The sequence below is a fragment of the Acinonyx jubatus genome, chromosome E2, assembly GCF_027475565.1.
Source record: "Acinonyx jubatus isolate Ajub_Pintada_27869175 chromosome E2, VMU_Ajub_asm_v1.0, whole genome shotgun sequence".
NCBI classification, from domain to species: Eukaryota; Metazoa; Chordata; class Mammalia; order Carnivora; family Felidae; genus Acinonyx; species Acinonyx jubatus.
The window spans coordinates 6,971,073-6,993,661 of NC_069396.1; the positions used below are offsets into that span (position 1 = coordinate 6,971,073).

The 22,589-nt window shown below is 56.5% G+C and overlaps 1 protein-coding gene across 1 annotated transcript in view; it reads right to left on the reverse strand.

The window, feature by feature from the left end:
* CMIP (c-Maf inducing protein) overlaps positions 1-14,323 on the reverse strand; it is a 233,977-nt gene extending 219,654 nt beyond the window's left edge. The window contains exon 1 of the mRNA XM_027076276.2: positions 13,867-14,323. Within this exon, the coding sequence (XP_026932077.1) occupies positions 13,867-14,166 (300 nt within the window). The 5' untranslated portion in view covers positions 14,167-14,323. The remainder of the gene's footprint in view (positions 1-13,866) is intronic.
* Positions 14,324-22,589: the final 8,266 nt, after the last annotated feature.

Below are 22,589 nucleotides of genomic sequence, written 5' to 3' on the forward strand. Positions count from 1 at the left end.
AGGGTGGAACACGCTCAAGACTCAAGCTCCGGGGACCCACGTGTGTACACATTTACTACTCCACATTCAAACAGAGGCACAGCAGGGCTCCGAGAAGAAGCCCCCTCCCCTGGCGGCAAGGTCACCCCAAAAGTAAGGCCAAGAGGACACAGCAAGCTACCACAAAAGAAAGGGGGTTTCGTGAGCTCTGTCATCATAGACCTAAGTGGAGAGCAGACAGAAGGCTCAGGAAGGGGGCAGGGGGCAGAGGCCGGGCATCCACACAGGTGTGCCTGGGGCAGGGCTGTGTGGGATCTCCCACGGACATGCTCACACCCGACTCCACTAGGCAGGCCCTGGGCATGTGTCAGGGGCAATATCGTTGAGGAAACAAAAGCGACTTTCAATTCTGTTTTTAAATCATATTTTCCAAGATCGAAATCTTATTTGCCAAGCACGGCTGGAGAAAGCTAAGGTGAAAACCACCAACAAAGCCTCCTCAATCCTCCCAGCTGCACGTCTCTAGCTCCCTTGAGTCGGGGACGTGGTGGCTGGTGCTAGGGCCAGGGCTGAGGGTCCATTCCAGGTCCTGGTGACTGAGGTCTCAGGACAGGATCAGGGGCAAACCCTGAGGTTCTCCAGGACAGGTCCAAAGTCCCCAGCCAGGGCCAGGGTTTCCAAGAAAACTTGAGATGCTTTTCTGTCCCTTCACAGCCCATGGCACTGGGGCCCCAGACGCCCCGCTGAGCAACTACATTCAGCCAAACACCTGCACTGACATCACACGTCCGTGGATCGAAAGGACCCTGCCTTCAAGAAGTTGAGAGCTGAGCAGGAACAGGAACGCAGGCAGGTGGAAGCCGCGGCCACGAGAAAGCCGGTGGTGACGACGGAGCGGGCATTTACCGAGTACTCGCTACACACTGGCGCTCTTCTGAGCCCTACGTGTACTATCTCCCTTACCCTCAGGATAGCCTGGGAGGTGGCTACCGTTGTCCCCACCTTGCAGATGCAGAAACTGAGAACTGGGTCACACCACCACTGGTCACACGGCCTAATATCGAGTGTCTGGATCCAACAACGCTGGCCAGCGCTTGTAACCACATTGCCTGATGACGAGGGCGCCTGTTAGGAATGGACTGACCTGGGGGCGGGGGGGGGGGGGGGGAGGGCTGTCTTTGGCATCTCCACCTCCACCATGGGTTTCAAAGTGGGCGTGGCGGGGGGGGGTGCCACCCCCAATCCTCAACACAGACTCCTTCAAGCGGAGCTGCCCACAAAGCTGAGAAGGGCCTGCGGCGGCCGGGTGGGGTCTGAGATGCAGCCAGGGCTTGGCTCTCCTGGCCCAGAGGGGACCCTGCTTACCACCGGGGCATCAGAAGGGCCCCAAGACCTCTGCTCTTGGCAATGCTCTCTAACCTAAGCCCCTGGCTCCTGAAGGTCACCTGCTGACAGGACCCAGACATACTCCAGAAACATCCCTTTTATACCTGGTGCCGTGGTTCAACTAGATCCAAAAAGCAAGGGTACACAATGCATGGCCTTGGGTGGGGCTTGAGTCAAGCAAATGAAGGCCTTCTTGGAAGAGCCACCAGGCCGGTGGCTCACCCACCAGCCCACCCCCTCTCCTCTCCACACCCCTGCCCCCCAAAAACACTTTACTTCACAAAGGTTGCTTCGAAGTCATTTTCCTCACACCAAAACTTTCTAACGCTAATTTCTCTCTCTTTCTTTTCCTGGCGTGAGACAATTCTCCTTTCAACAACCCAGACCTCTGAAGTCCTGAGTCATTCAGGCAGGCACAGCAGGGGGGCGATCCTGGGATCAAAGGTGTGGGGAGCTTGCTAAGCTCCGGCCAGCGGGATTTCCTTCCAGAGGCCCTGCGGGAGAGCCCCGCCGCTTGGCCAGGCATCTGGGCGCCTGCAGCCCCACAAAGTTCTTCCTCACCATCTCCGTGGCAGGTTCTGAAGAAGCAAGGGGACTGGGGCACGAACACAGGCTCCCAGCTCTGCCACAGGCCAGCCCACAGCCAGGGTCCACTCTGTCACACAGAAGCTCGCAGGGGTAGCTGGGATGTTAAATGAGCTACCCCGGGGTCTCACCCAGGAGACACGGGGCACTGTAGGCGGGCATTTGGGGCCATCAGAACTGTGGGGAGCATCTAGCGGGCTGAGACCAGAGATGCTGTGCATCCTACAATGCCCAGGATGGCCCCCACCGCAAAGAATGATACAGGCCCCAACATTCATAGGGACGAAGAGGAAACACTGTTGAGATAATGTATGAAAATGGCTTAGTGTTTATGAATAAGACCTAATCCCCTGCTCGCTGTGCAAAGGATCCCACAGGTGACATACGCACTCATCTAGAAAAAGCAAAGATGGCTGCACCCCAAAACGTTCATATGCATGACTTCTGGGAGGTTGGGATCATAGGAGAATTTTTTGCTTATTTTACAAGATCATCATCCCTGTGTGATTATTTTTGTTTCACTTCACAAGGGCAGAAGTGAAGAGCCAGTAGAGAAGACTGATAGGCAAAGAAGCAAATGGCAGCCGGCTGTGGAAGAGCGAGCCCTCACTGCAAGTGGGGGTCAGAAAAGACTCCAGGAGCTGGTGGCCACCACCGAGGCAGAGCGGACGAGGTGCTGTGCCAGAGCGCCAAGGCGCAGGGTAGTCGAGCCGGAAGGCGGGCAGGGCAGGGCAGGGCAGGGCAAGGCAGGGCTTGTGCTCCCAGTGGACCCTGGACTTCACGATCGCCGTAGGCAGGTTGTCACAGCCAGCTCTGATGGGCAGCTCCTCGAGGCCAGGCCATGTCAGGCCAGGAAGGCGAGGCGCTGAGAGGCTGAGTCCACTGTCCCCAGATGAACACAGGGCAGGTAAGAAGCAAACGTCCGCCACGACCCTTCTAGAGACAGGTCCACAGGGAGAGGGCTGAAACCCCCCCTCCCCCGCCCCCAGGGTGACACAAGGTGCTGTGTCCACACACAACCTCCCCGCTTCTGCAAGGCCCTCCAGGGCCTCCAGGAATGGAGCCAGCCTGGCCATTTTGGGTCTCTCTGACCCTCTGCTCTCGAGCCCTGCTCACGGGACACGCGCAGTCACGCCCTGGAACCACACGGCCTGGGTTCAAACCCCAGCTCCACCATTACTAGCTGGGTAAGTAGCGATCTCATCTTTCTGGGCCTCAGTCTGCTCCTCTGGAAAATGGGGACAATAATAGCAACACCTCCTGGGGACATCGTGAGGATTAAATAAGCTCCCGTACACAAAGGGCTCAGAACATAAGCGCTGAATAAGCACCGGCTGTTGTTATCACTGCCTTGCTGACAGTGAGTCCCCACTGCCCAGCAAGGAGGCATCGTGGCAGGAGAGAAGGTCTTCGGCTCTGGATCCAGGCCGTCTGGGTTCCAGATGTACAACCTGAAACTCACAGGGCCTCCATTTCCATCTATAAACTGGAACCCCAGGGGCTGGAGTGAGGATAAACGCACAAACACATCGAAGAGACTCGGCATGTGGGAGGAAAGGATCGCTGCTGTCCTGCAGTCCCCCCACTGATCCATCTGGTGCCACAGGCTGACCCTGCGGGGCTCCCCAAGCCCGGGAGCCACCAGAGCGCTGGGACAGTTCAAGCACTTTCATTTTCCCCACCCCCCCCACTTCCTTCCAGGAAGGAAGGTTCCAGAAGGGGAGCCTTGGAAGCCAAAGCTGACAGGGGAAGTTTCAGGTCGAGGGTTTGGAAAGTACCAAAGGCCTCTGATGGGAGCCCATCAGGAGCTCCAGGCCGGCGGGCTGAGCCCCGCAGCCTCGCGGGCGAGGCAGCAGGCCAGGAACCCTCAGGCCTGTGTCCACCCCTGAGGCCAGCCGTGCACACCGCATGCCAAACGGGTCGGCTGCACGCGCCGTCTCGTTTAGCCTGGGCGGCCCTGGAGGAGAGAGCAGCGCAGGCACGGCATGAGAGCGGGAGGTCCGAACACATCTCTTCTTTCTCCCCTCCCTCTCCACGGGAGGGCCCTGCCCACAACTGGCAGCAGCCTCACTGGCTCATTTCTTCTCTCACTCATCCATCCGTTCAGGCAAAGAATGTCTGCCGACACACCGGGCCCCAGCGTCCCCACCTATAAACCGGAGAGAGGAACAGTATGTCGCCGGGCTGTTACGGGGATCACGGATGTAACCACCTGGCAAAAGAACGCTCAAGAGAGGCTGCCACCATGGTCCCTGCTGTGACGGACCCCTGGCCCTGGTGACTCAGATCCCCGCAATCCTGAAGCTTCCACCTGGGGGGATGGATCCTAGGCGCCCACCTGGCAGCTGGTGCCTCGTCTCTCTGCATCGCGACCAGGGCCTTCTTGGCCTGAACGAGCGCTGGGGAACCCAGCACCAACTTCACCCCGACTCCTGGCCCCCGCCCGCGGCCCCCACTCTGGGAAGTGGTCCCGCCTCCACCTTCCTCTCCTGCACTCTTCTGTGGTGCCCACCACTCAGGGAGAATGGCCCAGACCGCCCAGAATGTGCCCCGGCGGCTCCGGCCCCTCTCTCCTGGCTTTCCTCTCCCTCTGCCCCTTCCCAGCCCTGGCCCCCCTCTCCGTCACTGCCAGTCCCGATCCTGGGCCTATCTATCTAGATGTGTCTCTCCTACAAAGTCCTTCCTGAAACCACATGCTCTTCTTCCTCCCTCCAAACAGCAGGACAAGGCATAAACCCCCTGAGGAAATGTGCTGCGTTCGACACTACGTCACAGTTTCTACCGTACCCCGATCTGAGGGAGGCTTACGGGGCGAAGATGATGTCTGACCCTGCAGGCACAGTACCAGGGAGCACTCACTTTGGGAGCACATTACCAGGGAGCAGCCGTTGGCAAACGGAGGACCCGGGAAGCCCCATCTGCACACACCGTGTCGGGTACTCAGCTCGCAAACTTAGTACCTGGTGCTTACTCTTGACAAATACTTGGCATTCGCTTTCCAACACCAGTTCCCTGAACTCACCTGACAAATTCACGAAGGAATGTCTGCCGAACACCGGCAAACGCTAAGTTGATAAGCCCACTGATTCTTAACTAAGATGTTTCTGCAAGAGCCTGAAATAATTTTACGTATATCCAACGGATAGACACGTATTCACGGACACGCACACCCAACGCGTGAGGGCAGACCTGCCTTTGCCTCTCAACTCAACCTCTTTACCCACAGTAGGGAGACAATAAACGTCATCGTAATCATGAATGCATCGCTCCATTCCCTGCAAGAGGTTTGCTTCTATCTCATTCCCCACCAGAGAGAAGACTGCAACCTTCCTGACCTGCCACTAAGCTCACACCCAGGAGCCGGAAGAGCCCACGGTGCTGAACTTCCTTTCCAGGGAAGCGGCTCTGCAGCCGGTACTCTGAAAGCCTCTGCGCGACCTGCAATCCTGGTGGGGGTCCTCCCTTCTCCAGTGCCCGGCCCCCCTGAGCTCAGGGGCTGTCACGTGACAGAGCTGTGGCCAACACAGCAACCCGACCTACCAATGGCACTGCCTGGCATTCTCTCCCTCTCCCCATCTCCCACTCAGTGAGGCCCTGGGGGGAGGTGAAGGGAGAGGATGGCCAGTGACACAATATGGAGAAGCCAGGTGCCCACGTGGTCCACGTCCAGTAGGGCAGAATCCCCACTGGACTGGTGAGAGTAAGAAGTAAGCCACGTTGCGTGAAGCCACCCAGATCTGGGGGCAAGTTGTTCATCTGTCAGCCCAGCCTGACTGACGCCCGGCGCTGTCCACACGGATGGCTGAGCCTCTCACTGGCGCATGCTGGTGATCACATTCACCCGGACAGTGAGCCAAACGGGGGGCGAAGGGGCCCGGCCTGGGTTTCTCCACATCGTGCACTCCTGTCTGCAGCTTTTCCAGGCCTTTAAGAGCCTGGGCTGGACTCAAGACACCCAGGAAGCGACTACAAGTTCCGTGTTACCTTCCCTCTCCTGATGACCCCACCTGAGCTGCACCCAGGCAGCCCAGCCCCAGGAAAACATCTGCCACCCTGCCTGAGTCCTGGACATCCACCTGCCCAGGGGCTGGAGAGTCCAGCTCTTCTGCTTGCCTCCAGAGTGAGTTTACTCAGCCTAATCTGCTCATGTGCTTTCTCGATCATATCATTTCTCATAACGGCTCGAAAGCAGAAGGTCCAAGGAAAAATGAAGATGGAAGGCACTGGAAGGTTCTGGAAGGCACCGGAAGGTGCTGGGAGGCAGGAGCTCTGGGTGTGAATCCCAGCCTTGGTGCTGAGTCATTTGTAAGGGTCTTTGGGCGACATACTTCTCTTCACCACTAACCCCCACCCTCACCAGCAAGATGCTGGAGGCAAATTCAACGATTAGTGCGTCCTAGGTGCTAGGACCCTTGTAACTCAGTATGACAAAGACAGCTGGTTTTGACGTTTTGCTGGGCTTTGTGATTTAAGAGTCTCTTAAAGCACTGCTCCAAACCTATTCACTATCTATTGAGAGGGAGCCAGGCTTAAATACACACACAGAGACACCAGAATGAAAGCTCCATGGGGCTGGGAGCGCTCTGTACGCCCAACACCCAGCAGATTCTGGGTGTTCGTAAGTATCTTTTAATAGATGATAACAGCTCCTAGGAGGTGCGGGTAATAACAACTGTACAGCATTTACTAAACGCCAGCCACCTTACTAACTGTTTTCTAAGTACTATCCAGCCTCAGGGCCTTTGCACTTGCCAATCTCTCTGCCTGGAATGCTCTTACCCCTTCCCTGACTGCCATGTGCAAAGCAGCAAGGCTGCCAGTCCCCAAGCTCTAAACGCCACACCTCCCTGGCTGCTCTGTTTTCTCTAGGACCCCTGTCACCACCACACAGATTTTATATCTCCTTGCTTGGTGGTTTATTGTCTTCGCCCACCCCACCGACAGCCAGACTCCAGGCAGGCAGGGTCTTGTTTTCTTTAAAGTGCCTAGAGCAGCGATATTTACCTGTTGGAAAAACACGTGAACAAACTGCCAAGCCTTACCTCACTTAACCTCAAGGACATCGACACTGAAAGGAAATCCCCATAATCCAAATTTTATAGGTAAATACAGACTGTTAGATGACCTGCCCAAGGTCAGCCACCAGTTGGGAAATTGCAGGGGTGGGGGGGGATTCCAGCTCACCTGTGCGACCACCGCACAGGGTCTGGCTCGTCTCCTCCAGGCACCTCACTACACACCCCAACGCGGATACAAGCGCTTCGCATGTGGCAGGTATAAAGAAATGGCTACTGAGCCCAGGCACCAATTTCTGCACCAGAAATGTTTCTGTTTTCTCCTTTGCCTCAGTACACAGGGACAACACACACACACACACACACACACACACACACACACACACACACACGCCTCACCACCCTTTGGTTACGGCTCTGCTGATGTCAGCAAAGCTTCCTTTCGAATGTGCACCGCCTCCCTTGGCGCCCTGCTGAACTCACTGGGTGCTTTGTCACCAGAGCCAGGAGTGGGGAAGAGACATTCTCACTTCCTCCCTTTCTCTACCACGGGGCTGGGCGGCCTGGCTCCCATCCTGGGGAAGCAGGAAGTCTGGGGACAAAAAAAACGATGCTCTCAGGTGGAGCAGGAAACAGCCAGCCAGGGCCAAGCTGACTCTTGTCCTCAGGGCACAGGTCAGCGTGACAGCTCAGAGCCCCCTGCTCACCTGTGTTCAGCTCCCGGTGGGGGCCCTGGGGGCCGGACTCTCCTGCGGTGGTGACCATAAGCCAGATGGAAGCATGCCTGCAGGCAGCAGTGACCCCAGGCAACACTGCCTTCCTTCCCCTCTCTGAGGGAAGGGCAGCTCTTTCCCGCAAAGCATTCTGGGACTGAATATTTTAACACCCACCGAAGAAGCAAAAAACATTCAAATTATCAAAGCGGGAGCAACCCCACTGAACAAAAATGGCAAGTGTCTTGTTTCCGACCGCAAAAGATCGGGTCTAACCTAAACATCCAGCAACGGGAGGCGGTCGCCTAGCCTCACGCGACGCTTGTGCAACAGAGCACTACGCAGCAGTGAACAAGAGGAAGGCAGCTGTGTACACACAGATCTGGAATGATCTTCCAAATACACTGTCCGATGACCAATCACGGCCCAGAATGGTATATAAATGGCCGAATGGTCAGCAAGGATCTGTAAGAAATCATAACAGGGCTCGCCTACTAAGAGGAGAACTGGGGCCACAGGGACATGAAGTAAGACAGAAGCTGTATTTTTCCTGATATGCCTCGTACTATCTGAATTTATTTGATGGGCGCATTATTGTTTCGATTAAATAAAAAAAAAAAAAAAAAAAGGAGCGGGGCACCTAGGTGGCTCAGTCGGTTAAGCCTCCGACTTCGGCTCAGGGCATGATCTCGCAGTTTGGGGGTTTGAGCCCCGCGTTGGGCTCTGTGCTGATAGCTCGGAGCCTGATGCCTGCTTGGGATTCTGTGTCTCCCTCTCTCTCTGCCCCTCCCCCACTCTGACTTTGTCTCACTCTCTCTCTCAAAAATAAATGTAAAAAAAAATTAAAAAAAAAAAGAGTTTTGTGGGTATTGTTTTTGCGTTTTTGTTTTTTTTTTTAAAGAAACCAAACTGTGCTCCTGAGTTTTTCTGAAACTACTTTCACCAATGTTGTTGCCTTCGTACACATCGGATCTGCTCACTACCCCTAACTTTCCCAAACGCACTGCTCACCTCAGAAGACTTTTCTCTGGAGACTGCCCACTTTCAAATAGCAACAGTCCTTTCCATTTGCACAGGATTTCACGAAGCTCTCTCAGGGAGATTAAGAAAATGTGAATTGGAAGACCAGCCCCTGGTCACATCCCTACCTGGCGTGACCGTCCTACCAGGTGCGACTGTGAATTATCTGTAATCCTTACAGCAACCCTACAAATCAGGTAGGTTCATACCACCCTCCAGATGGAGACAAAGCAAGGCCACCAAGAGAAAGGAACGTGCTAAGTCACGCAGCCGGAAAACCATAATAGAATTCGGCCCCAGTTCCATGTGACAAGACCCAGGTTGGTTCTGTCCCACGGTGGGGATGCCCTAAACCCTATCGCACTGCCTCACTAGAGCTCATTTAATCTTTTAATCGAAAGCATAAATGAACCACTTCAAATGTCCATTCCACCAGAACACCGAGAGGGTACCATCCACGTGGGGCCAAGCCTGGCTGGCCACCCTGTTGCCCCAAGGCTGGCAGTCAGAAGGAAACCCGAGACAGCTCGGGTCCTGAGGAAGAACCCTGAAGCCTCACCGGACACAGTACCCCAGAAATGCCCTCTCCCACCGCCAGGCGAGTCAGTGGGGGCGGGAGCAGGCGATGCCAAGCAGAAGCCACGTGTAGGCCGTGGAGCCCAAGCCCGTGGCACACGCCTATCGCCATCGCCGGCCCCACAGCAAAGCCCAGCCACACGCAGTTTAACAGCATCCACCTGGACCGGCACGATTCTTCCCGTAGCCGGAAAGAGCACCCCCGGGTGCACCAGGCAAATGGCAGCATGAAAAGCCGTTCCCTCCTTGAAATGCATTTATTTATTACAGCCCGGGAAACACAGAACAAGTTTGCTGTTTATGGAGAATTTAGATTTTTTTCTCCTCTTATGTCTCTGGCCCCCGCCCCTAGACCCCTCCAATCAGACATGTTACCTGGGAAACAAACTTGATATACTCCAAAATCTTACAACAAATGCCACCAAAAAAACAGAATTGTCTGTGTTTACTCCCTGCCGCAGAAAACCTCAAACGGAAGGCGGGAAGGACGGGCACAGAAGAGCGGGACAAGGAACAAAGACGGAAACAATGAACACGTGTGTGCGCGCGCGCGCGCACACACACACACACACACACACACGCAGACACGTCCCCATGGGACCTGCGGCTACCCTGGGGGACACGGACTTCAATTCCCAGGTGGAAACCACACCGTGGGGATGAGCCCTCCACTCAGCACCAGACACCCAGTAGGTGCTTAGGTTAACAAATTCCAAGTTCAGGAGGTTGCTGCCGCAGAGAGAACACCAGAGTAAAGAGACCGACAAGGATTCAGGTGACTTCTCTTTTCCTTTCAGTGACAAATGTTTCCCAGAAACATTTCAATGGGGGCAGCAGAGTGGAGAACGTTTAAAAAAAAAAAAAAGTCACTGATAAATTAAGGCTTGAAAATAAAGAAGGCCACTGTCACCTGTGCTCCGACCCCCATCGTGTTTGGTCAGTGAATAAATGACTTTCCAGACTGGAGCCACTCTGAGATGCCATGTGCTGCAAGTAATAAAATCAGGTGAGAGAAAAGGTAGGCAGCCTCATTGGTGCCTCTTCGGATCAGAGGAAACAAAGCCCACAGACAAAAGCCCTCTTCCAGCGGACAAACATGTCTAGCAGGTGATCAAATTCAACCCACACATGAGAACAGCAAAATGGATTCTGGTCTTGTGGACCCAGCTGCTTCTGCAGGACTCCCGGCCGTTGGCTACAACCCCACACGACGATCAGCAGCCACGAAAGGCCCAAGGAGGCCGGGGGAGTGAGAAGCCCAGGTGCAAAAGGGGAATGAGGCACCACGTCTAGGCCACAGTCTGAGCAGGCCCCCAGGTGTGGTCATGTGCACCCCAGGGAGGGGGCAGACACATCCCAATCACCCCTCACACGTCAGCCAGGTCGCGGTCGCCTCTGCGTTTCCTTCTTTGTTTATGAGCGTTGGGGATCCAAAGTCTGGAGCGCAGAGTGCATCAGGCCCTTGCGCTGTCACAGGCCGCGTCAGGCACACCGCTGGCTCGACAAGGACTTAATCAGTAACTGGCCCGGGAGACTGGCACAGGGGCCAGCTCCAACCTGACCCCACAGAAGGCAAAGTTTACAGCCGGGCCAGGGGGTGACGCTGAGCCCATCTCCCCGACAGGGAATCAAGACCGGTCCGCCTGAGGGGTGCACCCGGCTGGAGCTGCCTACCAGGCGGGCTGGGAGCCCCCGTGTGCTTCCAACCCTAGCTTGATGCAGCTGTGGTGCCGGAAGCCTTTATCTCTGACGACGAGCCAGTTAATTGGATCAGTGTAGACAGACTCCAAAGACGTTTGGGCAGCAGTGTATTTGGTTTGTTTATCGGTTTGAATCCAGATCAATCACTCTGAGTCTTGTTCCTGAAGCCCACACAATTAACCAGATAACTGCCAGATGGATCTGAGCTGGGCCGTGCAGACGGCTTAATATACGGATGATGTACATTTCATGGAAGGATATGACCTGATAGGGAACAGACCTGGCCTGTCGGCAGCTGGGGGCCGGGGCCTGGGGACTCTGCAGAGCCACAGGGCTGCACAGGGCTTGCAGCTGTAGAGAACTACACTCAAATTCACCTTTGTTTCATTTGGGCTAATATTTCTCAATAGCGTGCTTGGGCCACACTAGAAAATGCAGACAGATTACATAACGCCCAGGCCTCAGGGAAACCCCTCAGGGCTGCTTTGCTTCCCGAGGGCCCGGACACCAAATAGGTGTCTCATGGCGGGACAAGGTCCCTGGTGCAGTTGCAACCCTACCTCTACCCTGGAGGCCGCCCCCACAGCCGGCCTGCCCCCCACGCTCACAGGCCGCGGCACAGACAGCCCTACACCCCACTGGAGCCCACCATGGCAGAATTTAAGAACACCCTCTGCCCAGAGGGCTTCGTGGCCACAGGCGGAGGAAGGGGGACTTGCCAGCCCATGAGACGCCCGCTCATAGTTCCTCCTTCCACATTTCCAATGCCAGAGTGGGGCTCTGCTCAGGCAAATCTTGTTCTGTGGATGGTCCTCAGTCCCCCGTCCTGAAAAATCACAGCTCCTCTCCAGAGAGGCCCAAGCTACGAAGGTACCGTCCACCTCGGCTGGCCAAGGTGGTGCTGGGGAAGGTGGTGCCGGGGCCTCCGGTTGCTTAAGAAACCAGTGCCCAGCCTCAGCCTTTGTTCCCTTCCTCTCTCTGCTGCATACCTCTTGAGCAATCAGAGAAAGGGGGGTGGTGGCCCAGCGCCTCCAAAGCTGACTTCCCCCAGACCATGGCCAGCAGCCGCTGAGCACGCGCTCCTGGCCTCTCCCACGGAGGGTCACTGTGCCTCTCAACCACTTCCTCCCCACCCCCCCAACTCCCCTTCGTTTTGAAGAGTGGTAGAAAAACAACAATGCCTCCCCTGAAGCAGGGGGAAATTCTGAAGCCAGATTTGGGGGCTCCTGATGCCAGGCAGGGAACCACTGGAGGGCACCGGTTCCTCCCCTGAACCTGAAAGGCTGCGTGCCGGGGAATTTTCTGAGGCTCTCCCTCCATCAAATGAAAAGCCAAATGCCGAGGCCTGTGGCTCCGGACGGGTTTGGGAACATGCATGAGCCTGAAACCGGGCCTGAACTGCTTCACGGCAACCAGCGATCCTGTGTGAGGAAGCTGTCTCTGCAGGTACTGCACCAACCTGCCCACAGGAAAGAAAAAAATAGGTGTTCCAGGCACGTCGGACCCAAAATTCAGAATAAGAGTCCTCATGTGCTTCAGGGCTTTAGGGAGGGGGGAGTGGTTTCGAGGAGTAGGGCTTCCTCTGCTAACTTTTCCCCCTCCCCATTCCTTGGAGCATGTGTCACGGCCTGTGACACACTGCCAAGGGAACATGGATGCCGGAGAAATGTCTACACACGCTACACGTTTGTGACATGCCATGTAAGCGACACCCTGTTTCCTGGCTGGGTTTTCTTGGCACAGGTGTGGGCAGGCATTGAATTCTGCCACCAGCGCCACAGCCACCACGGCCACCCCCCCCACCCGCCCCACTGTGCTTAGTAAACAGGATCGCGGCTGCCCCGGGGGAGTGTGCATTCTGGGGAAGACCTGCCACCTCCCCACACAGGACGGGATCCCCTCAGCAAGGCTCAGGCCCAAGGAGAGCTGGGGCTTTAAACTGGCCTTGTTTCAAAACACAAAGCATCCTGTTCAGGCTCCTGCCTGCCGCCCCCACCCCCTGAGACCCCACCACCACCACCGATGTCTTTCTCCACCTTGCAGATTTGATTTCAGAAACAGATCCATGACTTCCCTGCCTCTCATCCAGCTGACCCAGTCCTAGCCATATATTTAAAACAGTAACAATAACAAAATAAAGCCAGCAACAAAGAACACGTATACACACACACTTCGCAGACAATGCAAGACCAGGGCCCCCACAGGCCAGCTTCCACTCTAGAACTTGACCTCCCCTCGGTGGGGAGGAGGCAGTCCGGGACCCCTATCCCCTCCCCCTCCACTTCCAACCTCCCAACGTGCGAATGAGATTTTTCAGAAAGGGAAGCACCCGGTTTTGCCTACCAGCCTGGGCAGGAAAAAAGACAGTAGAGCCCAGAGAGGCACTGCTTGTGGAAATTCTTTGGGTTTTGGGGTTTCGAGGTTGTTAGGTTTCCTTTCTTTCTTTTTCTTTCTTTTTTTTTTTTTTTTTTTTTTTGGTTGTTTTGTTTTCCCTTCCAGGGCAGATCCAGATGGGCCGCGGGTTTTCAGAAAGGGAACCCCCACCACCACCGGGGCCCAGCCCGGATCTATCCCACGGTCCCATCCGGGAGGTCCCCAGACGCCCAGGATGGGGTGGGCCACATCCTGTGCAGAATTCAGAGGGTCTCCGCGAGCCCGCCCGCTGGGCACCGGCCAGCCCCGAACACAGGCCAGCAAAGGGGGGGGGGGGGGCCACCGGGCTCCCCCCCGCCCTCCCCGCCCCCCGGGCCGGCCCGACACCCCCGGCGCCCCGCAGGCCCCGGGCTCCAGGTGCAGCGGCGGGCAGGGGGCGGCGGCGGGAGGGGGCGCCTCCCGGCCCCGAGGCGAGGCGCGGGGGTGCCGGCGCGCCGCCGCCGCGCAGAGCGACTCACCGTGGCGGACGCCAGGCTGTTGTCGGCCAGCGTTAGGTGGTGCGGCTCCCAGCGCCTCAGGAATTTCGAGGTGAGGATCTTGCTGAGAAAGGTCCGCGGGTGCCGGATGACACAGACCTGGATGTCGCCCTCCTGCAGCAGTTTGTACCTCATCCCGTTGCACAGCAGAAGGGCCCGGCGGCAGGGCACGGCGCCCATCTTCGTGCCCTCGGGGGCCGGCACGTCGCCCCCCAGCAGCGGCTTGGTCTCCTCGATCTGCCGGGGGTCGCCGCCGCCGCCCGAGCTGCTGGTCAGATCCATGGCCGGCCGGGCCGGGGCGGGGGCCGGGGGCGGGGAAAGGGGGCTGTCCCGGGCTGCCGGGGCGGCGGGGCCCCCGAGCGGCGGCCCGCACCCCCCCCACCGCCCAGGAAGGTGGGGGGGCGTGGGGCTGGGGGGGCGCCCGGCAGGGGAGGGGCCGGCGGGCGGCGGGCGGGCGGCGGGCTGGCGGGCGGCCGGCGCTCGGCGCTTCCTCGCGGCTCCGCTTCCTCCTAGCTCGTCGGGTGCATGCTCGCGGCGGCCGGAGCGGCGCGGCGGCGGGCGGCGGGCGGCGGGCGGGGACGCGGGGCAGCGGCGGGGGCGCGGGGCCGCGCGGGCGGGCGTGTCTCGGCCCCGCCGCCCGCTCGTGTGTACAGTACGTGTGTCTGGGCGGCCGTCCGCGGGCGAGTGTGCGGCGGGGGCCGCGGGGGCCGGCTCAGTTGAGAGATTGCAGAAGCCGCTCGGCGCCCGCGCGATTGGTCCCCGCGGGGTCATGTGCCCGCCCCTCTGACGTCAATGGCGGCAACGGCGGCCGCCGCCGCGGCTTCGGCCTCTCGCAGGCGGAGTCGGCCGCCGGGCGGGGACGCGAGGGGCAGAGGCGCGGCCCGACCGGAGGGGGCGGCCCCTGGGGAGGGGGCCGCGGCGGGCGAGCCCCGGCAGGCCCGGGTCCGGCCCCGCCCGGAACGTGGGGGTGGGCGGGGGCCGCGGGGGCGGGGCGCGTGACGTCACGCCCAGCCGCGCCCCCGCCGGTGCCCAGGCCGGTGCGGAGCTGCGCGGCCCGCCGGCCCCCACACGGCCCACCCCCCACCCGCCCCAGCCGACCCCGATCGGACCGGCCAGCGCCGCGGGACGTGTCGACGCGGGCGGCCGAGGTGCGGCCAGGTGCAAACCCAGGGACCGGGGCTGGGCTGGGCTGAGTTGGGCTGGGCTGGGCTGGGCTGGGCTGGGCCGGGCCGGGCTGGAGGGGCTGGGGCTGGGCCGCTTGACCTCTGACACCCCCTCCACAGCTCAAGCTGTCTACCTGGCTGGCTAGATGGGGTCGTAGAACAGGATGGTTCCTCGAATTGAAAATGCCCCTCAGTTAACCGGATAATGAACCCACACTGCCCTGTCTCAGCCTGGCGGATTCTGCAAGCCCCCTGGTCTTTTACACATGTCTGCCGGTCTTCAAGCCGTCTGGGGGGAGGGGACAGACTCCCCAGCCCCCCTCCTTCTGCCCCTCGAGTCTGACCCCTCCCAGGCACCTAGACAACAAAGTCCCTCCCCAAGTTACTGGGCCACTCTGTCTTCTGCCTGCGCCCCAGCAGTGCCTGCTTCTTTGCCTCTGCGCTCAGGCCAGGCCGTTCATCCCTGCATCCGCAGGCCCAGCACAAGGCTGGGAGGGAATCATATTGGAAGCACCCCTGTGGAATGAACCACAGTGTCACTCAGGAACTCTAACTCTGAGGCAAAACGTCCCCTTTCTGCCATTAAGGGCGCACATGCAGCCACCCAGACTCATCTCCTCAGCCAGGCTTTCTCACGGCCACACGCTTCTGCAGCTAATGCCATTTAAACCCCCAGATTTTTTGCCTTTTTTGTTAAGTGAAGATACCTCTGTAGTGAATATGTGAGTGTGTGTTGAATTACATCGTGAATGCTGGCACTTTGCCCACAGCATCCCTGTGATGGGGATTATCCCCTCCCCACTCTTTCCCAAGAACAGACACGATGTAGGAGCTCCTGGAAAGATCCTATCCCTGTGCCTGGCCAGGGCTGGGGGGGGGGGGGGGCAGGGCTGGGGGGCCCAGCATATGGTATGTGTCAGGAGAGGGACAGAGCTGTTCTCTCCTCCTGGGCCCTGGAGGAGGCAGTTAGGTGAGAACACAGGGAATTAGTCAATTCCTCACAATTTGCTGGCAAATTCTGTTCTTCAAGTTCTAAACTTCACTATGGCCTTGAGAAAATCACTGGGCAAGAAAGGGTCAAGCCCACCCCCACCCCCTACCATGTAGTACACATGTGGATTCAGGGTGTGGTTGTGACCAGGACTCCCAGGCCATTAAGGGGTGGGGTGAGGTCAGTTGTTCAACCCTTTATTGAGCTCCCCCTGTATGCTGAGTGCTGTGCATGCATACGACTGTTCCTTCCCATAGCAACCCTAGAATATAGGTGCCATCACCATCCACTCTGGCAGATGAGGGTATAGAGAAGCCGAGTAACATGCCAGGCTCACTTAGCTCATCAGGCTCTGAGCTTAGAGCCTGGGACAATGTAAAGGCAATGACCACGCGGTGCTTGGGCTGCAGGAACAGAGGAGGGACACCTAATCCAGCCAGACTGTGGCCCTGGGGTTCACATCCTGACTCCACGAGGTCTTCAGGAATCAGGTAAAGAAGGGAAACGGTGCTCCTGGAAGAGGGGATGGCACGGAGAAAAGAGGCGAGGGGAGAATTCTAGGCCTGTCTGGGAAACTACATGCATTTGCCAAGGCCTGCAAAATATCCCAGGGTTGCAGGGCAGAGGCCTAAGAGGTGAGCAGGGGCCAAGCAGGTTGTGCCAGACTTTCCTCCGAGAGCGGTGGAGAGCCACCACATGGACTACGCATGAGAGTGGCTCATAGATGTCACCTTTATAAGGTCACTGGCCACAGCATGACATGGACGGGGTTAGCAAAGGAGCAGCCTGGAGATAGGGAGACCAGTGCGGAGGCTGTCGAGAGTTCCCAGGAAGGAGGTGATGGGGGCCAGCATGAAGTCATGGAGTAGGACAGCTCAGAGCAGCTGCTGTCCACTTCAGTGACCGCCATGGACACTCCTCTCCCTGGTCAAGGGTGCAAAACTCCAGTGGAATGTACCAGAGTGCAAGGAATCCCTTATTTCTTCCAGGACTATTCCAGACATCCTCAGCTCCTGCTTTGGTAAAAGTTAAATCGGAATATTATGATAAAAATGAGCAGCACACCAAGTGCTGCAGGTACTATGCCGGGGCTTTCCTGTTTATTCTCCTTCCTTCCTCCCAATGAGCCCAGAAGGCAAGAATCGTTATCATCCCCGTCTTAAAGGTGAGGAAGTTAAGGCTCAGAGATGGTCAGACAACTGTGGGAATCCAGCCAAGATGTGAACCCAAAATTTGGCTTGACCTGAAATTCCACATTTTTCCCATTCCTTCTTTGTAATGTTTTCCTGCGCGGGTACCCGGGGGGAAACGGGTTGAATTCAACTGATGTCATCTTTAAATACTGTTTGTTGGTTTGAGTTTGGAGTCAGTGACATGGAGCCCCCGGGATGCTTGTAAGAGGGTGGCCGAATCCAGGAGTTCAGGCTGCCAGCCGAGCTAACTGAGTGCCTGCCCGCAGCCAGAGCTCAACAAAAATGCAGCGACTGATCAATTGCGAGTCAACACCCACCTATTCCCCGGTGCTTAGGGAAGTGCCGGCAACAGGACCGGTCTGTACAATGGGCCGTGCTGGTACTCAGCGGGTGAGATGCCGAGCTCTTTGCCTCCCACTGTCCCTGGTTCCTGACCTAAAACCGAATGAGTCCGGCCGCCGGATTCCATCAGAAGCTCCCTCCCTGCACCCTCCTCCCACCCCCAGTCTCTGTAGGAGACCCAGGCCTGTCTAGTTTCCATGGATGGATCACACACCCAAGTCACCCTGGATGCCATCAGGACCCAGACTCTACAAAGAACAAGCCAGGCCCCTGAGAGTTCGCCCTCCCGGCATTGAACGGGAGAGGTTTACAGAGCAGCACAAAGGCTGCAGAAGTTCACAGACCCTTCGCTCTGCTTGGGTTCCCACAGGCCAGTCCACTCACCCACAGGTCACGGGCCAAACCTATCATTTCCTGCCTTCTCTGCTGGCAGTCTCTCCTTGTTTGAGCCAGTCCCGAAGGACAACCTTCTGCCCTCAGCCTGCTCGCTGAAACTGCCTCTCTCCCTTCAGTTCAGCCCCCTCTGGGTTCACCCCTAGGTCGCCCGGGTGGAGAGCCCACTCCGTGTCAGGCAAGCACAGTGCTAGGAGCGGGCGTTGCCGTGGAAAGGGAGTCAACCGCTCTCGTGGGCTCACGTCTCAGCTCCCAGGGACCTGAAGTCTCCCCTTGAGCTAGGGGGGTGCAGACAGAGCGGGCTGCCCACAGAGGAATGCGGTAAAGTGGCAAAGTCCCTGGTGGGGGGAGGAGAGTTAGGGGCTGATGGCCAGCCCCAGGAGAGGTTCACCTCAGCACCCCCTTCCAGCAGCCCTGCCCCTTCTGGCAGACAAGCCTGCAGCTGGGTGTTGTCTTTCTTAGGGTGGTCGGCAGTGGGGAGCCTGACCCGCCTTCACCCGGCCCCCCTCCGGCCCCACCCCACCATGAAGTGGTGCACAGACCCAACACACTGTACCCTCCAAGAGGGCAGGGCTCATGCCACTTTTGCCCATCGCTGTGCCGGTGGTTTACTGGTAAATGTTTAACGGCCAGCTCCTGGAAAGAAGAGAACCTGAGTTAGAGCATTTGACACCTTCCGTGGTGTCACTGTCCCCACCATAGCAGTTTCCAAGCTAGCAGAGTGCATCGCTGAACAAGGAGTTGGAAGATGACGCATCCCGCTAGAGGGCATATCCACCTACGGATACGACATGCCAGGGGCCACACCAGCAAACAACGGCTTAGGGGCCAGATTCGGCCCGGGGCTGGCAAAGTGTAAAATACTGCCCATCTGGCCCTTTCACAGAAAAGGTCTGGTGACCACTGCAAGACATCTAACCTTCAGAACCGAGGTCCTCATGAAATGCAGTCGAAAAATTAGGAAGGGATACGTTTGATTAACCTTTTTAAAACTATAATTTAATTGTAATTTTATATAATTTAAGCGTGCTCGCTGGCTGTCTGACAGTCGCCTCGGAAGATTTCTGAAGAAGTAACAGCCAGCTCTCAAGAGCCAGGATCGGATAGCACCAGCCTGCCCGTGTCTCCAGGGCCTGGCCCAGAGGGGTCCACGGTGCCTATCGAATGGCTGGAAATCAATGCCAGCATTCTAACGACGAAGCCACTTTTCCATGCTTCCTTCATTGTTTCATTCAGTTCCGTGAAACACCAGTCTGTTTGCACCTCCTGGCCGCCAAGGACTTTGTTAGGCAAACTGGTTCTCCCTTATCCGCGGGGGGATACGTTCCAAGACCCCCAGTGGACATCTGAGACCACGGGTAGTACCGAACCCCATAGAGACCGTTTTTTTCCTGTATATACACACCGACGATAAAGTTGAATTTATCAGGCCCTGTAAGAGATTAACAACAATGACAAATTATAACCCAGAACAACTACAACAATACATTGTAATAAAAGTTATGTGAGGGGCACCTGGGTGACTCTGTCGGTTTAGTGTCCGACTTTGGCTCAGGCCGTGATCTCACGGTTGGTGAGTTCGAGGCCCGCGTCGGGCTCTGGCTGACGGCTCTGAGCCTGGAGCCTGCTTCGGACTCTGTGTCTCCCTCTCTCTCTGCCCTTGCCCCATTCGCACTCTGTCTCTCTGTCTCTCAAAAGTAAATAAACATTAAAAATTTACGAAAAAAAACTTGTAAAAATAAAGCTATGTGAATGTGGTCTCTCTGTCTCAAAGTCTCTTACTGTATCGTGTTCACCCTTCCTGTGATGATGGGAGTTGATAAAATGCCTACGTGATAAGATGAAGTGAGGTGAATGGCGAAAGCATTGTGACAGCGTTAGGCTACCGCTGAGAATCATCTGCTTCTGGACGGGGGGTGACCGGGGGTAACTGAAACTTGGGACAAGGATTCCGTTCTATGCTGCAAACGCAGGTCACACAAGATTCTGCCCTCACAGAGCTCATAGTTGAGTGGGGGGAACCAGACACCCCTCCCTTCCGACCATCCCTCTCCCCTTATTTTTTAAAAAAAATTTTCATGTTTATTTTTGAGAGGGGGGAGGGGCAGAGGGAGACAGAGGGAGACCCAGAATCCGAAGCAGGCTCCAGGCTCCAAGCTGTCAGCACAGAGCCCGACGTGGGGCTCGAACCCACGAACCGTGAGATCATGACCCGAGCCAGAGTCAGACGCTTAATCAACTGAGTCACCCAGGCGCCCCCACCTCCTCTGAAAAAAATGTATGTCAGGAAGAGAAATTCCTTGCCATTCCCTTTCCCGGCTGTATGTATCTCGTCGATTTACTATAGGGTGGGGTCATAACAGAACCTTTTTCCAGGTCATAGAAACGAGATCATGCCACAGCCTGGCACAGAGTAGGCACCTTGAAACCGTGAGTGAGCGGTAGCTATTTGACATGGCTACTGTCAGAACCCGTGTTTACACGGCCCTGATCGCCACCAGCTCTCTGTCTATACAACTTGTCCAGACCGATCCCATTTGCCCACAAACTGGCATACAGACACTCTCGATACAGCGTCCGTGCCGGGCTTCCAGCCCTGGCCGCTGTCAACATTTGGAGCTGGGTTGTTCTTCATGGCCGGCCAGCTGTCGTGTCGCGTGCACCGTGAGGTGTTAGCAGCGGCCGTGGCCTCTGTCCGCAGACACCGGTAGCATCCGTAATCCGTGACGACCAGAATGTCTCCGGACCCTGCCACGTGTCACCTGGAAGGCTACCTCGCCCCTAGTCGGGAGCCCCCGGTTTCAAGGGAGATGTTTTCCCACCCTCTCGGCTGGTGCACGCTGCTCCCCAGGCGTCCTGCGGGTGGCCGTCCGGGGGCCATTGCATTGTCCACACTCACGCAATGGCACGTTCCTCCTCAGATGCCACTTCCTGGGGGCTGGAGCAAACACAGCTGGTTTTATCAGACTGTCAAGGGACACAGGGACTCACGGGAAGGAGTAGGTCGCAAGCTGTTTTAACTCGCGTTTCTGGAGCCTATTTCATGGCATGAGGCCGTGCCTGTAATCAAATGCCGAACACCAAAAGCGGGCAACGAAACTGGTCTTAAGTGGTCCCAATTCCATACCTATCCGTGGCGCTTTTGGGGCCACTCTCCCGAAGCTTGCTGTGAACACTCTGTCTCAAAATTGTATTAGCCAGGAGAGCATTCCCGAACCTCATTTTTAACAGGCATGAGACACCAACATAATGGAGTACACATTCCGTCCTGATGGCGTTTAACATACTGATCAAGTAATAAAATGTGCTTTTTGTCCTGCTGTGAGGAGAGGAGTCATGTTTTCATCGTGAAGTCGGGGAACATCCTCCTCCCTCTTCAGAGCTGATGTGAAGTCAGCTCATTTTCTAGGCTCATGGGCAGGGGTGGGGGGGGGAGGTGGGGGGGGTGGGGGTGGGGAACAGGTTTCCTATTCAGCAGCCTGTGATTCCGGGTAGCTCAACGATTATGCACCCCCACCCCACACTTCCCCGGTTTCGGAGGGCAAAACTGGGAACCAAAAGAGCACAAGATATCGTCCTCTCCCTTCCTTTCTTCACATTCACCAAATAAGTCTGAGGTTAAGGAAAAGTATCGCAGAGGACCAAGTGTTTATCTGGAACTTATATTTCAAACATAGAATCAGCTGTTTGATTAAGATTGAGTTACCTGCACACAACTGAGCCTTAACAGCGGTTATCTCTGGGGTGACGGGACTATAGGTCATTTCTCCCCCGTTCTTAATGCTATTGAAGTATAGTTTACGTGAAATAAAACACACCCACTTCCAAAGAACAGGTTGAGGGGTGCCTGGGTGGCACGGTGGGTTAACCATCCGACTTTGACTGAGGTCATGATCTCGTGGTTTGGGAGTTCAAGCTCCACATCGGACTCTGCTGTCAGTACAGAGCCCGCTTTGGATCCTCCATCCCTCTCTCTCTCTCTGCCCCTCCCCTGCTCGCGCTCTCTCTCTCAAATCTCTCTCTCAAAAATAAGCATTGAAATTTTTTTTTTAACATTTATTTTTGATACAGAGACAGAGCGCAAGCAGGGGAGGGGCAGAGAGAGAGGGAGACACAGAATCAGAAGCAGCCTCCAGGCTCCAAGCTGTCAGCACAGAGCCCGACGCGGGGCTTGAACTCACGGACCGGGGGCTTGTGACCTGAGCTGAAGTCGGACGATCAACCAACTGAGCCCCCCCCAGGTGCCCCTCAAAAATAAGCATTAAAAAAAAATAACAATAAATAAAGCAAACCAGTCAATAAAACATTAAAAATCAACAAATGAACGAACGAACAGGGTGATATGTGTTGATGAATGTACACACCCGTGTTAACCACCATGTCCACCAACATAGCAACATAGAACATTCCCACAGCCCCAGAAGAGTTTCTTTGTTGCTCCTCGACAGCTGACCCCAGCCACCCACTTCCGGCCCCAGGCAGCCCCCGCTCTGCCTTCTGTCACTATAGATAGTTTTACCCTTTCTTGAACTTCGTATAAATAGAATCAAAAGATACATACGCCTTTGGGTCTGACGTCTGTGGCTCAGCATGACAGTCTCTCAGACTCGTTCACGCTGGCGT